Source organism: Myotis yumanensis, unplaced genomic scaffold, assembly GCF_028538775.1.
Source record: "Myotis yumanensis isolate MYYU_CA2020_CCGP unplaced genomic scaffold, mMyoYum1.0.hap1 SCAF_2, whole genome shotgun sequence".
NCBI lineage: Eukaryota > Metazoa > Chordata > Mammalia > Chiroptera > Vespertilionidae > Myotis > Myotis yumanensis.
In genome coordinates, this window is record NW_027223753.1 from 151559711 (window position 1) to 151577205 (window position 17495).

General features: G+C 37.5%; 1 protein-coding gene across 10 annotated transcripts in view; it reads right to left on the bottom strand.

The window, feature by feature from the left end:
• The window catches only part of SPICE1 (spindle and centriole associated protein 1), a 64009-nt gene that overhangs the window by 20742 nt on the left and 25772 nt on the right, over positions 1-17495 (bottom strand). For all 10 annotated transcript variants that reach the window (XM_070406207.1, XM_070406208.1, XM_070406205.1 and 7 more), the window contains 3 exons: positions 1006-1148; positions 684-821; positions 56-321 (listed from right to left, as the gene is read on the bottom strand). In XM_070406207.1, coding sequence (XP_070262308.1) covers positions 56-321; positions 684-821; positions 1006-1148 — 547 coding nt within the window. The remainder of the gene's footprint in view (positions 1-55; positions 322-683; positions 822-1005; positions 1149-17495) is intronic.

Sequence of the window (17495 nt, forward strand, 5' to 3'; positions counted from 1 at the left end):
TACACCTTTCCACCAGCACTCTGAAGAGGAGACCCTACTAACCTCATGTGCTTACCTCTTTAAGGTACCGAACCAGGCGACAGAGGGAGCTCACCAGCGACAGGGTGAAGCCTGTAAGACCCTGGCTGCTCTGCGGTTCCTTGACTTCGCGTCCCGTCGACCGCTCATAGTCTTCCATTTCGTGTTCCACTTCATGTATCATGTGCTTGAGGACATCCAGGCTGGGATTGGTGCTACTTGATAAGTCTGTGGGGGCTGTGCTAGATGACAGCATGTTTCCCTTCTGCTTGGAAGGGGCACACAACTCCGGTTTTTTTTTCACTGATAAATGACAGAAATCATTCTATTTTAAGATCAGGAAAAATTACACTAGGAAACTACTAGTAAAACCTTTGGCTGTTGTTCACAATTTATAAAACATTTTTATAGAAGTTACCACAATTTTATCACAAAAAACTATTCTGATTAAACTGGGTTTACACAATCTATAAGGAATGTATAGAGCCAGCATTCTACAAGGATACATGGGATAAAAGGAGGCATTCCTTAGCTACGACTCAATAAATTCATACTTAGCTATATCCAACTGGATGATTGAAAGGAAAAGCATTCACTAAGACATTAAGATGGCCATGTCAAGTTACATGTCTAATAATTCATTTTTGTGAATTAAGGGACAGAACCTTTATTTAACAGCTGCTTTTGCTTCCTGGAGTTCAGCACTTGTCCCACAACGCAGCTGGAGTCTAGAGACTCAGAAGATTCTTCAGGCTGAAGCCTGGTGTGGACTCTCTTGACAGCATTGGTCGCATTCAGAGCAGCTAAAACAAAAGGTATTTCCAAAAGCATCTCAGGTGAAAAAATGATTAAAGCGTTTCAATTCACAGGTCAATTAGGCTAAGACAGTCAAAACTCAAATAACTTCTTTAAAGATTACTGTGTTCAAGAAAGAAAAAAATATAGCAAGCTATTGTCTGTAAGAAATAATATAATGTGAAAACAAACCTTTTTTTTCCTCTGATGGAGAGGTGGATGATGGAGTCCCTAGAGGGCTTGTTATTTGTGACTGTGTTGCTATTTTCTGCTGAATATCAGTCCACAGTTTACTAATTATCTCAGAATTATCTTCCTTTATTTGGTGAAGGAACCTATAAATTATGGGACAACAAGCTATATATTACAACTAATAAGTGCCATCATTTACAGTGTTCAACTGTTTACATGTTTGATTTGAACTTTTCATAATTCATAATCAAAGAAAACATGATTTGCTTTAACTTATGAGAGAGAACTAAAATACCAGTCTTCTTTTTTAAAAAAAATATATACTTTTATTGATTTTAGAGAAGAAGGGAGAGGGAGAACAAGATAGAAACATCAATAATGAGAGAGAATCATTGATCAGCTGCCTCCTGCACACCCTCTGGGGATTCAGCCCGGGGATGTGCTGCAACTGGGATTTGAATAGTGACCTCCTGGTCCATAGGTCAGTGCTCAACCACTGAGCCACACTGGCCAGGCTAAAATATCAGTCTTCTTAGTGTTAGAAGAAATCATTCCATCTCCCTCCCAGTATCCAGCCTGTACTGGCTCCCAAAGCAGGGACTTTCCCCTTTCTGAAGTGGTATGGTCCCATCCTCCTCCCTCTTTCTCTAGAGAAAGTATAAGACTTGGTCCCTTCTGGTTTCTCTCTCCTACTAAGAGCCTGTTCCCAGAGCATCATCTCTGCTCATCACTGAAATAAAGTGATTGGAGCAGACTCTGCCCTGTGTGTTGAGAAGCTGGGAGAGGGAGTGGAAAGAAGAGCTACAGCATAGATAATTAGAGAGCTGAGCTTTATGCTGTAATCATCTTCATCATTGATAAAGCTAATATTTTTAATCTCCAATTGTCTATTTCTCAATTAGACTGAGACATAAAAGAGCTGGGAGACCAGCCGTGGCCAGTTTGGCTTAGTGGACAGAGCATTGGCTCACGGACTGAAGGTCCCAGGTTTGATCCTGGTCAAGGGCATGTACCTGGGTTGCAGGCTTGATCCCCTGCCCTGGTTGAGGCATGTACAGGTGGCAACCAATCAATGTATCTCTTTCACAACGATATTTCTTTCTCTCTGCCTCTCCTCCTTCCTTCTATTCTCTCTAAAAATCAATGGAAAAATATCCTCAAGTGAGGATTAACAACAAAAAAAAAGCTAGGGGACGAAAAAGCAGAAACAACACAAACATCCACCAACTGATGAATGTGATCTATCCACACAATGAAATATTATGGAACCATTAAATGAAGCACTGATATGTCTACGACATGGATGAATCTTGAAAACATACTAAGTAAAACACACCAAACACAAAAGACCACATATTGTATGATTCTATATATATGAAATGTCCAGAATTAGCAAATCTACAGAGATAGAAAATAGACCAAAAGAATAGATTAGGTAGGGCTCAAGAGTTTGGGGTTACACAGTATGGGTTTCCTTTTAGGAGTAACGCAAATGTTTTAAAATTGATTGTCGATTGTACAAATATGTGAATATATTAAAAATCATCAAATATTATACTTTAAATATATTTTTATTGATTTCAGAGAGGAAGGGAGAGGGAGAAAGAGATAGAAACATCAATGATGAGAGAGAATTGGCTGCCTCCTGCACACCCCCACCGGGGATAAAGCCTGCAACCCATGCATGCACCCTGACCAGAAATCAAACTATGACCTCCTGGTTCATAGGTTGATGCTCAACCATTAAGCTACACTGGCCAGGCCAAATATTACACTTTAAATGGGTAGACTGTGTGGTATCCTATATAATAAAAGGCTAATATGCAAATCAACCGAACAGTGAAATGACTGGCTGCTATACACGCACTGACCACCAGGGGGCAGACACTCAATGCAGGAACTACACCGTGGTGGTCAGTGCACTCCCATAGGGGGAGAGCCGCTCAGCCCAAAGCCAGGCTCATGGCTGGCAAGTGCAGTGGTGGTTGGACATCCCCCAAGGGGTCCTGGACTGCAAGAGGGTGCAGGCCGGGCTGAGGGACTCCTCCCCCCCCTCCCCCCGCAGTGCACAAATTTCATGCACCAGGCCTCTAGTGTTAACTATAAATAAATAAAGCCTTTACCAAAAAAACAAACAAACAAACCAGGAAAAGTGAAATCTTCTTCAGTGGCCTCACAGACCTCAACCTAATGGAGTTGCCTTCAAGCAACTTACAGGTAGTACACTGAACATTAGTTGCTGTGAAGTATATTAAGTAAAATGTCCGTAATATAGTCTATTCACAGGCGGTTATTTATCAAAGCATCAGAAAGACTCCTCTGTAAGACAGTGCTAGCTCTAAGTCTAAACTTAGGACAAATCCTAAGAAAAAGTTGGAATGAGATATCTGTGCAAATTGGGAAAATTCAAACCCGTATGAACTCACATTTCTGTCTCTAATGTTTATACTCTGAAGAGTCAGGTTATGTGAAGTAATAACAAGAAAAATAATATACTGTTATCTATGGTAGGCTTAATAATCCCCCAAATTTACCCACAACCTAATCCCTAGAACCAGTGTTACTGTATTTGACTAAAAAGGGACTATGCAATTGTATATATCCATACAAGGCAATATAACAAAACAATTACAATCCTATATAATAAAACCCTAATATGCAAATCAACTGAACAGCAGAATGACTGATCACTATGATGTGCACTGACCACCAGGGGGCGGACGGTCAATGCAGGAGCTGCCCCTTGGTGGTCATTGCGCTCCCACAGGGAAGTGCTGCTCAGTCAGAAGCCGGGCTCACGGCTGGCGAGCAGTGGCAGTGGCGGGAGCCTCTTCCACCTCCGCTGCAGGGGGCAGTAAGGAGCAAGGGGTCCCAGACTGCAAGAGGGATGTCTGACTGCCGATTTAGGCCCGATCCCTGGGGGTCAGCAAGCAGACATCCCCCAAGGGGTCCCGGACTGCAAGAGGGCACAGGCCAGGCTGAGGGACCCCTCCCTCGAGTGCACAAATTTTGTGCACCAGGCCTCTAGTATATTAATAAACCTAAATAAAATGGGTAAGTCCCTAAGAAAATGTAACTTACCAAAATTGACTTGAGTAGAAAGTTTAAATTGAAAGATTTCAGCTAATAAAAATGCATTCCCCCCCCCCCCCCCACACACACACACACACATAAAAAACCAAAACACTGCCCTGACCGGTTTGGCTCAGTGGATGGAGCATCAGCCTGAGGACTCAAGGGTCCCAGGTTCGATTCTGGTCAAGGGCATGTACCTTGGTTGCGGGCACATCCCCAATAGGGAGTGTGCAGGAGGCAGCTGATCAATGTTTCTCTCTCATCGATGTTTCTAACTCTCTATCCCTCTCCCTTCCTCTCTGTAAAAAATCAATAAAAATATTTTTAAAAAAAGAACACTAAAAATACACTTTATTTAAATGAAATGAAATATATTTAAACAAAAATGAAATAATTTTAAGCTTTATACCTATAAATCTTGAGTCAGAAAATCCAAAACTAAGACCTAAAATGGATAAAAATCAGGAAGAAACAAAAACAAGAATTGATTGAACTTAGGAAATAAATCCAAGAAAAGTGAAAACTACCTCAGAAATAAAGATTAAATTATAATGTGTTTAATGGAGAATTGTTAAATTAACATTTAATAAGGAACATTGAAGAATTACAGAAAAACAACAAAAAAATTAAGAAGAATAACAATGGTTAGAAAGAAAGTACTTGAAATGGAAGACAGAAAAAATCTTTTACATATACATATATATAAAAGGAGTTCCTGAAAAAGAAAAACAAGTGATTTAGAACTAATTTAAAACTATAATCCAAAACTTAAAAACAAAAAACTGTGAAAAGGAAGATGGCGGCATAGGTAAACACCAGAGACTGCCGCCGTAAACAACCACTTCAAAAATACAACTAAAAGTCGGAACGGACATCACCCAGAACCACAGGAAGGCTGGCTGAGGAGAGACTCTTCAACTAGAAGCAAAAACAACAGCATTCCGACGCACAGAGGAGGCGCAGTGTGGAAAATTTAAAGGTACGGTGGTGCGGTGGTGAGGTGGTGCGCGCGCAAAGCGGGCTGGTGGCTGAGGGCGCGGTTGTCGTTTTCACTCAGGAGTGAGTCTCAGACTCTGGGCTACAGATCCGGGCGAGTCTCTAGGGACCCAGACTCAAACGGGAGAAGCGGGACTGTCTGGCTACGGCCCCTCCGAGGTTTGCAGCGGTTGCTGGGACAGGACTGAGAGTGGCCATAGCTGCTCCCTCCCCCCGCCTTGTTGAGCCCGCCCCGCCCAAACCCTGCGCACAGCCATTTGCCGATCGCCTCAGGCAAAGGCTGGACTAGCGCCTCCCCAGAAGACAGACGCTTTCCAAACAGCTGATTCCTACAGCCAGTCGGCCTGGTGGTCAAATCCCTCTAGTGTTAACTACAACAATTAAGGCTTGGCTAGAACAAGACTGCGCACAGAGACCACAAGGGGGTACACCAAGAAAGCATAAAAGATGCGGAGACAAAAAAACATGACAGAAATGGAGGATATGGAGCTAAGAATCGCAATTTTGAGGGCTTGCCATAAATTTGTGCAGAGCCTCACGAAAACTAATGAGACCCTCAATGCTACGATAAAGAAATTAGAAAGTAAGCATACACGGACTGAAATAAAGAATATTATACCCAATAGCAGACCAGAGGAGCACAAGAATCAAACAAAAGATTCGACAAAAAACACCCAATTGGAAAAGCAAAATGAAAAAAGAATTCGAAAGTGTGAAGATAGTGTAAGGAGCCTCTGGGACAGCTTTAAGCGGACTAATATCAGAATTATTGGAGTGCCAGAAGATGAGAGACAGCAAGATATTGAAAACCTATTTCAAGAAATAATGGCAGAAAACTTCCCCCATCTGGAGAAAGAAATGGACTTACAGGTCCAAGAAGCGCAGAGAACCCCAAACAAAAGGAATCCAAAGAGGACCACACCAAGACACATCATAATTAAAATGCCAAGAGCAAAAGACAAAGAGAAAATCTTAAAAGCAGCAAGAGAAAGAGGCTCAATTACCTACAAGGGAATACCCATACGACTGTCAGCTGATTTCTCAACAGAAACTTTGCAGGCCAGAAGGGAATGGCAAGAAATATTCAAAGTGCTGAATACCAAGAACCTACAACCAAGATTACTTTATCCAGCAAAGCTATCATTCAGAATTGAAGGTCAGATAAAGAGCTTCACAGATAAGGAAAAGCTAAAGGAGTTCATCACCGCCAAACCAGTATTATATGAAATGCTGAAAGGTATCCTTTAAGAAGAGGAAGAAGAAGAAAAAGGTAAAGATACAAATTATGAACAACAAACATGCATCTATCAACAAATGAATCTAAGAATCAAGTGAATAAATAACCTGATGTACAGAATGAACTGGTGATTATAATAGAATCAGGGACATAGAAAGGGAATGGACTGACTATTCTTGGGGGGAAAAGGGGTGTGGGAGATGCGGGAAGTGACTGGACTAAAATCATGCACCTATGGATGAACACAGTGGGTGGGGAGTGAGGGTGGAGGGTGGGGTGGGAGCTGGAAGGAGGGGAGTTATGGGGGGAAAAAAGAGGAACAAATGTAATAATCTGAACTATAAAGATTTAAAAAAAAAAAAAAAACTGAATCCATATATGAAAGGGCTGTTTTTAGGACGCAAAAATTGATCTGGAAAGGTAAAAACTCTAAGAAATAACTTGGCAATATTTAAAATATAAAGGAAATAAAATTTAAATGCTAAAATATTAAAATTTAAATTTCAAATCACTAGATAAAAGTGACTTAATATCCAAATTATTTTAAAATGCAAGAAAAGTATCCTAGCATCAGACTTCTCAAAGGTAACATTCAAAGCAAACCAACGGTGGAGTAGCATTTTTTAAGAAAGTTAAGTGGAAAAAACATATAAACCAAAGGTTTTATATCCAGCTAAGTTGTCCAAATATCAAAGTTATAAAAAAAAAAAAAAACTTTTAACCTTTTAAAAACTCAAGGAATATTATATTCAAAAGCCCTATAATAAGCTTTATCTGAGAGATTCAACCAAGAGTTAACTAGGGAAATAACATAAAAGGACTGAGATGAGCATTTAATATATTTAATTGTAGCTCTAAGGTAAAAAAAAAAAAAAAGAAATATACAAGGAAGAATAATACATAAATGTTTTATTTTCTGTGAAAGCAAAAAAGTATGCAGCTAAAAATGAGGAGACGGATGGAGAGAAAAGGGAAATAATGGGAATGTAGAACAATTTATTTGTTGAATAGGAAATGGATAGAAACCAAAAAAATACCACTTAAAACCAACACATCTGACAGTAAAAGGTTAAATAAGAAAAGAGGAAATTAAAGGCTATATAAAAGATAGATACAAAAAAGGAACCAACTAGAACAAAATTACAAACTTCCTAAATACCAAAAGAAATGTTAAAAAGAATATAGAGAAAGAAAACTATAATTACAGTATAATGACAAAGTTGACATCAAACATAACTGTATCAATAAGTACTTCAGGAAACTTCACCAATTAAAAAAAAAAAGATTTTCATATTGGCTAACAAGTCAAGGCCCAATTCTATGTTGACTACAAGGGACCCACCTAGTATACAATAATTCAGAAAGGCTAAATATAAGAGGATAAGCAAAGATGAACTGGCAATTTAGAAATAAGAAGAAGGCAGAAGTTTCGTTCCTGATATTACACAAAGTAGAATTGAAGCCAAAAAGCATTCAGTGTGACAAAGAACATTTTCAAATGCTAAATTCCATACTTCACAATGAAGATACAATATTTATGGAGATCCATATACCGAAACATGCAACAAGCAACTTTATAAAAATGGAGGTATTTGACTCTGAAAAATAATATAAACATCAAATAGAAACACAATAATAGCAAGAGACTTTAATACATTATTCTCAATATAAGATTTGATAAAGATAAATAGGAATACAGAAGAAGTTAACAACATAATCAATGAGGCAGATCTTGTGGCTATACATTTAGAACTTTATACCTTGTTAATAGAGAACACACCTTCTTCTCAAGCACACACACAGAACATTCACAAAAATTTGATCTATTAGGTCACAAAGAAAACATCATTAAGTTCCATAAGTAAAAATATTACAAACTCTGAATGTAATGAAATAAAACTAGAAGTAATAAACCAAAAAAACAAAGAGGCTTTTCTATCTGGAAATATTTTTAAAATATATTAAATAACTCTTAGGTAAAAGGGGAAAATCTAAAGTTAAATTACCTAATTTCTAAAATAACAAAACACTATATATTAGAATATACGGTACACATTTAAAGTAGTGATCAGAGGAAAATTCAGAACCTGAAGTAGATCTGTCAATTAAGAATAAAAGAATGAAAATCAATTCCCAACTCAAAATGCTAGAGAAAAAAGTAAACCAAAACAAAAAGACAAGAAAGGAAATAAAGACAAAAGCAAAAATTGATGAGAAAAAAAATCAGAAAAAGAGTAGCTCTAATTAGTAAATCAAAATCCTGGTTCTTTAAAAATTTAACAAAATAGACAAACTAATAATGGAACTAATTATATCATTGCCTTATGATGTCATGCACTGAGGACTTAGCCTCACTTCAGAGATATTCCTGTCCAAAATGTATAACCTGAGTCCAATCACAAAGAAATATCTAAGTCAAATTAGAGGACATTCTATAAAATAATTGGCCTGTATGTCTTCAGATCTGTAAATGTTATGAAAAACAAGGAAACACTAAAAGAAGTTTCCAGATTAAAGAAGATGAAAGAGACATGAAAACAAAACGTAATAAGAGATCATGCTTGCTTCTTAAAACATTAAAAAAGAATGACCATAAATAATACTAAAGGGGCAACTAAAGAAATCTAAATAAGATCTACAGATTAGATAATAGTATTCAATCAATGTAATTTATCCATCGTAATCATTGTACTGTGACTGTGTGAATGCATGATCTTGTCCTTTAGGAAATATCCACTCACATATTAAGGGATAAAAGAACGTGAAGTATGCAGCTCACTTCCAAATATGTGTGTATGCATTGATATAGAGAAAAATGATATAGCAAATACAGACAATGTTAACAATTAGTGAATCTAAGTAAAAAGTATACAAGAATTTTTATACTATTCTTATAATGTTTTTTTTCAAATATCAAAATAAAAACTTTCTTAAATTAAGAATATACTTTCAACTAATAAAAGAAGATGGCATAAAACATAGTAAATGGGCTTGAATTTCTCAAGAGGCCTGCAAGGAGAGAATGGAATGATATATTCAAAGTGCTAAAAGAAAGAAACTACCAGCCAGAAATACTTTGCCCAGCAAAACTGTCCTTCAGAAATGAAGGCAAGACTTTCCCTAATAAACAAAAGCTGAGGGAATTCATCACCACTAAACCTGACTGACCAAAAAAAAAAAAATGCTGATAGAAAAATTTCAAGATTAAATGAAAGGGCACTAATTAGTAACATGAAAACATTTGAAAATAAACAACAGACTAGTAAACATGAGACTATTGTCAGATTCAGGCTACCATAATACTGTTATAAGGTGATATGTTAACTACTTAGCTCTAGTATAAAGATTAAAGAACAAAGGTATTAAAAACAGCTATAGCTACAAATCATTGTTACTGTATACACAGTATAAAAAGATGTAAATAGTGACATCAAAAACAAAAGGGGTGAGTAAAAGGATAGAGTGTATGCAATCAAAAAGTTAAATTGTTAGCAGAAAATAGACTAGAGTAAAAAGATACAAAGACCAGTAGAACAGAATCAAGAGCCAGAAAAAAACCTCATATAGCAGTCAATTAATTTTTGACAAGAGGGAAGGACAGTTTCTTCAATAAATATATTGGGGAAGTTGGATAAATAAGAATAGAAGAATAAAATTGGACCCTTATCTTATATCACTCAAAAATTAACTCTAAATAGATTAAAGACTTCAACATAAGACTTGAAATGGTAAAATTCCTAGGGGGGAAAAAAAAGCAACACAGATCTGGCAACAATTTTTGTGTATGATACCCAAAGCATAAGCAACAAAAGTAAAAATGTTCCTGCACAGCAAAAAAACAGTCAACAAAATGAAAAGGCAACTTACAAAATGGGAGAAAATATTTGTAATTCATATATCTGATAAGAGGTTAATATCCAAAATATACAAAGAACTCATACAACAATAACCAAAAAAATCTGATTTTCACTCCAGCCAAAGACCTGCTACCTCATCTGCAGACTCAGACTCCAGGACTCCTGCCTCCCCATTCACAAACTCCTGTGAGTCCCGGAGTACAATCCCTCCCACCAAGCCCACCTCTTCAGCCGCAGGCCCCACGCTACCCGGCACCTAGGCCCAAGGGCAAGTCCCAGAGTGTGCAACCCTCCCGCCAAGCCCGCCGCTTCAGCCACAGGCCCCATGCTACCCAGCACCTGGGTCCTGTGGAGAGTATCATAGTGCGTGACCCTCCTGACAAGTGGGCTGCTTCAGCCACAGGCCCCATGCTACCCAGCGCCTGGGACCTCCAAAGAGTCCTGGAGTGTGTGACCCTCCTGCCAAGCCCTCTGCTTCAACCACAGGCCACATGCAACTTGGCACCTGGACTCTTCAGTGAGAGCAAAAATGGGGAGACAAAGAAACAACCCCCAAAGGAAAGAAAAGGGGGAATCCTTAGGAAAGGAACTAAATGAAATGGAGGCATGCAGTATGTCAGAAAAAGAATTCAGAGTAAGGGTCACATAGTTCCTAAACCAGCTGGATGAGAACATCAACAACTTATGTAAGAATCAAGAGAAAATCAAGAATGATATAACTACAATAATAAACACAATGGAAGGTTTCAACAGCAGACTAGAAGAAGCAGAGGACCGAATTAGCGAGTTAGAAGACCGGGCAGAAAACATACCAATCTGAACAATTGGAGAAGAAATTAGAAAGCAGAAGAAGAGCCTAAGGAAGGTTTGGGACAACATGAAACGAAGTAGCTTCTGTATAATAGGGGTGCCAGAATGATAAGAAGAGGAGCAAGGATTAGAAAACACATTTAAAGAAATAATGACAGAAAACTTCCCTGATTTGGGGAAAAGTCACACAAGCACAGAGAGTCCTAAACAAGATGAACCCCAAAAGACCCACACCAAGACATGTCATAATTACAATGGCAAACATTAACAACAAAGAGAGAATCTTAAAGGCTGCAAGAGAGAGACAGAGTTACCTATAGGAGATCTCCCATTAGATTATCAACTGATTTCTCAACAGAAACACATCAGGCCAGAAGGGGATGGATTGAAGTACACAAAGTGATGCAAAGCAAGGGACTGAATCCAAGAATACTCTATTCAGCAAGACTATCATTCAAAATTGAAGGGGAAAGCAGGAGCTTCGTAGACAAAAAAAGGCTAAGGGAGTTTATCACTATCAAGCCAGCAATGTAAGAAATGCTAAAGCAGCAGTTCTCAATCTGTGGGTCGCGACCCCTTTGGGGGTCGAACGACCCTTTCACAGGGGGCGCCTAAGACCATCAGAAAACACATATGTAATTACATATTGTTTTTGTGATTAATCACTATGCTTTAATTATGTTCAATTTGTAACAATGAAAATACATCCTGCATATCAGATATTTATATTACGATTCATAACAGTAGCAAAATTACAGTTATGAAGTAGCAACGAAAATAATTTTATGGTTGGGGTCACCACAACATGAGGAACTGTATTAAAGGGTCGCGGCATTAAGAAGGTTGAGAACCACTGTGCTAAACAGACTGTTGTAAAAGAAGAAAAAGAAAGTGAAGAAGGAATACAGGCATAAAGAATAAAAATGCCTATAAACAAGTACCTATCAATAATAATCTTAAACATAAATGAATTAAATGCTCCAATCAAAAGACATCGAGTGGCTGAATGGACAAGAAAATATGATCCATATGCTGTCTATAAGAGACCCACTTCAGAACAAAGGACTCACACAGACTGAAAATGAAGGGATGGAAAAATTATCATCCAGGCAAAAGAAAATGAAAAAAAAAGCTGGGGTAGCAATACTTATATCTGATAAAATAGACCTCAAAGTGAAGACCATAACGAGAGACAAGAAAGGTCACTTCATAATACTAAACAGATCGATACAACAAGAGGATATAACTCTGGTAAACATATATGCACCCAATGCAAGAGCACCAAAAGACATATAAAAAAAACTTCTGGAAGATATCAAGGGAGACATCAACAGCAATATAATCATAGTAGGGGACTTTAATACTCCATTGACATCACTGGATAAATCCTCTAGACAAAAATCAACAAAGACATAGCAATCCTAAACAACTCATTATATCAGATGGACTTAATTGACATCTTCAGAATATTTTCACCCCAAAGCTACAGAATATACATTCTTCTCAAGTGCACATGGGATATTTTCAAAGAGAGACCACATATTAGGATACAGGCTAAATCTCTACAAATTCAGTAAGACTGAAAGCATCTTGTCAGACCACAATGGAATAATATTAGAAATCAACTACAATAAAAACAATAAAAAAATTCAAACACTTGGAAACTAAATAGCATGTTATTAAACAACGACTGGGTTACCAAAGAGATCAAAGAAGAAATAAAAAAACATCCTAGAAACAAATGACAATGAAAACACAACAATCCAAAGTGTATGGGACACAGTGAATACAGTCCTGAGAGGGAAGTTCATAGCATTACAGGCCTACCTCTAAAAAAAAAAGAATAACTGGTAATAAATTATCTAACTCTACAAAGAATTAGAAAAAGAGCAACAGGAAAAGCCCAGAACGAGTAGAGAGAAGAAAATAATAAAGATCAGAGCAGAAATAAAGGACATAGGGAACAAAAAAAAAACAATGCAAAAGAACAATTAAACCAAAAGCTGGTGCTTTGAAAGGATAAACAGGAATGATGAACCTCTAGCCAGGCTCACCAAGAAGCAAAGAGAGCGGACCCAAATAAACAAAACCAGAAATGAAAGAGGCGAAATAACAACAGACCCCACATAAATACAAAGGATTGTAAAAAAAAAATACTATGAACAACTCTATGCCAACAAACTGGTCAACCTAGAAGAAATGGACACATTCCTAGAAAAATACAACCTCCCAAAAGTCAATCAGGAAGAAAAAAATCTGATAGGCCCATAACTATGGAGGAAATGGAAGCCGTAATCAAAAAACGTCCAGCAAACAAAAGCGCTGGATCAGATGGCTTCACAGGGGAGTTTTACCAAACATTCAAAGAAGAACTAAAACTATCCTACTCAGACTATTCCAAAAAAATTTTTATTTTATTTATTAAAATTCCAAAAAATGTAAGAGTAAGGCATACTTCCAAGTTTTTTTCTATGAAGCCAGCATTACCCTAATCCCAAAACCAGATAAAGACACTACAAAAACTGAGAATTGCAGGCCAATATCCCTGATGAACATAGATGCTAAAATCCTCAACAAAATTCTAGCAAATCGGAATCAGCATTACATTACAAAGATCATACACCATGATCAAGTAAGATTTATTCCAGGGATGCAAAGTTGGTACAATATGCACAAATCAATAAATGTGATACATCACATAAACAAATTGAGAGACAAAAAACACATAATCATATCAATTAATCCAGAAAAGGCAATTGACAAAATCTAACACCCTTCCCTCATAAAAAACTCCCAGCAAAGTAGGAATAGAGGGATCAGATCTCAACATAATAAAAGCCTTATATGACAAACTTATAGCCAACATCATATTCAATGGGCAAAAACTAAAACCATTTCTTCTAAGAACAGGAACAAGACAGGGATGCCAATTTTCACCACTCCTGTTCAACATAATACTGGAAGTGCTAGCCATGGCAATCAAACAAGAAGAAAAAATAAAAGGCTTTCAAATTGGAAAAGAAGAAGTAAAATTGTCATTATTTGCAGAGGACATGATATTGTTCATTGAAAACCCTAAAGACTCCATCGAAAATCTACTAGACTTATAAATGAATTCAGCAATGTAGCAGGATACAAAATTAACACCCAGAAATCTATGGCTTCTTTATATACCAATAATGAACTCACAGAAAGAGAAACAACAACAACAAAAATTCCTATACTCGGAAAACTACAGGGCATTGAAAAAAGGGATAGAGGAAGACATAAACAAATGGAAGAATATACTGTGTTCATGGATTGATAGAATCAACATCATTAAAATGTCCATACTACCCAAAGCAATCTATAGATTCAATGCAATAACCATTAAAATATCAACAGCATATTTCAAAGACCTAGAACTCTCCAAAAATTCATATGGAATAAAAAAAGACCCCGAATAGCTGCAGCAATCTTGAGAAAGAACAATGTTGGAGGGATCACAATACCAGATATTAACCTATATTACAAAGCCACTGTTCTCAAAACTGCCTGGTACTGGCACAATGGGACAGAACAGAGAACCCAGAAATCAACCCAAGCCACTATGCTCAATCAATATTTGACAAAGGAGGCAAGAGCATACAATGGAGTCAAGACAGTCTCTTCAATAAATGGTGTTGGAAAAATTGGACAGATACATGCAAAAAAATGAAACTAGACCACCAACTTACACAATACACAAAAATAAACTCAAAATGGATAAAGGACTTAAACATAAGATGAAAAACCATAAAAATCTTAGAAAAATCCATTGGCAGTAAAATAGCAGACATATGTCGTAGCTATATCTTTACCAATATAGCTCTTAGGACAATAAAAACCAAGGAGAAAATAAACAAATGGGACTACATCAAAATAAAAAGCTTCTGCACAGCAACAGAAACCATCAACAAAACAACAAAAAAGCCCACTGCATGGGAGAACATATTTGCCAATGTTATCTCTGATAAGGGTTTAATCTCCAACATTTATAGGGAACTCATACAATTTAACAAAAGAAAGATAAACAATCCAATCAAAAAATGGGCAAAGGACCTAAATAGACACTTTTTGAAAGAAAACATACAAAAGGCCGAGAGACATATGAAAACATGCTCAAAGTCACTAATCATCCGAGAGATGCAAATCAAAACAACAATGAGGTACCACCTCTGACAGGTAACACCTGTCAGAATGGCTATCATCAACAAATCAACAAACAACAAGTACTGGCGAGGATGCGGAGAAAAAGGAACCCTCTTGTACTGCTGGTGGGAATGCAGACTGGTGCAGCCTCTGTGGAAAACATTATGGCGTTTCTTCAAAAAGTTAAAAATGGAACTTCCATTTGACCCAGTAATACCACTTGTAGGAATATATCCCAAGAAATCAGAAACACCAATCAGAAAGGATATATTCACCCCTATGTTCATAGCAGCACAATTTACCATAGCTAAGATTTGGAAACAGCCTAAGTGCCCATCAGCAACTGAGTGGATTAGAAAACTGTGGTAACATCTACACAATGGAATACAGTGGAGCCTTGACTTATGAGTGTCCCGACTAACAAGTTTTTTGAGATACCAGCTGTCTCTCGCCGATTTTTTGCATTGAGTTGATAGAGTAATTTGAGTTAACGAGCTCGGTCTCGGAATGAATTAAACTCGTAAGTCAAGGCCCCACTGTACTACGCTGCTGTAAAGAGGAAGGAATTCTTACCATTTGCAACAACATGGATGGAACTGGAGAGCATTATGCTAAATGAAATAAGCCAGTCAGAGAAAGATAAACATTACATGATCTCACTCATTTGTGGAATATAATGAACACCATAAACTGATGAGCAAAAATATATACAGAGACAAAGAAGCATTGAACAGACTATCACACTTCAGAGGGAAGGCAGGGGAGTGTGGGAGGAGAGGTAAGAGATCAACCAAATGACTTGTATGCATGCATATAAGCATAACCAATGGACACAGACACTGGGGGGGCGGGGTGAGGGCATGTGCAGGGGGTGGGGAGAGGCCGGGGGAATGTCAATAGGGGAAAAAGAAGACATATGTTCTACTATTTGTAATACTTTAATCAATAAAATAAAATAAATAAATAAACTTCCAACAAACAAAAGCCCTGGGCCAGATGGCTTCACTGGGGAGTTTTACCGAACAAAGAAGAACTAAAACCTATCCTCCCCAGACTATTCCAAAAAATTCAAGAGGAAGGCATACTTTCAAGCTCTTTCTATGAAGCCAGCATTACCTTAATCCCAAAACCAGATAAAGACACTAAAAGGAAAGAGAATTATAGGCCAATATCCCTGATGAACATAGATGCTAAAATCCTCAACAAAATTCTAACAAATCGGATCCAGCATTACATTAGAAAGATCATACACCATGACCAAGTGAGATTTATTCTGGGAATGCAAGGATGGTACAATATCCGCAAATCAATAAACATGATACACCAAACTTCGGAGGGAAGGTGGAGTTGGGGGTGGGGGTGGGGAGATCAACCAAAGGACTTGTATGCATGCATACAGCATAACCAATGAACACAGACACTAGAGGTGTGAGGGCATGTGCTGGGGGTGGGAGTGGCTGGGGAGAGGTCAATGGGGGAAAAGGGAGACATATGTAATACTTCAAACAATAAAGAATTTTTAAAAATCTGAATTTTAAAATGAGCAGAGGCACCCTTTATTTATCAAGTATAATATTACACATTAAAGAACAGTTAATAAGAACTCTGTAGTATCCCGCAGGACTTTGCTAACAATGATCTTTGGAAATGAAAAAAGAAATGCTCTGAAAATAATCAACCACCAAAATAGTACTGTTGGCCCTGTGTTCACAAACATGGTCCCCACACCCAGCAGGTTGGGTTTTGTTTTGGGATTGGGTTTTTTTGTAATAATGTGCTGGGATTACTAAAAAAAAAAGAAAAGAACCCTTTTGAGTTTGCCCTAAAATAAATGAAACTTAATTCAGTTTCCTGCAAAACACACACACACACACACACACACACACACACACACACACACATTCTCAAAGGCAGAAGACCTAAACAGACAAAGATATACAAATAGCCAACAGCCAACAGGTACATAAAAAGTACTCAACATTACTAATCATCAGGGAAATGTAAATCAAAATCACAATGAGATATAACTTGATGCACATTAGAATGGTTATTATCAAAAAGTGAAAAGATAACAAGTGTTGGTGAGAATGTGGAGAAAAGGGAATCCTTGTGCACTGTTGATGGGAATATAAAATGGTGCCACCACTATGGAAAACAGTACAGCAGTTCCTCAAAAAATATAACTACCATATGATCTAGCAATCCCACCTCTGGGTATATGGCCAAAGGAAATGAAAACAGGACCCGAAAGAGATATCTATAGTCCCATATTGATTGCAGCATTATTCACAATTACCAAGATATGGAAACAACCTAAGTGTCTGTCAACAGGAATGAATAAAGAT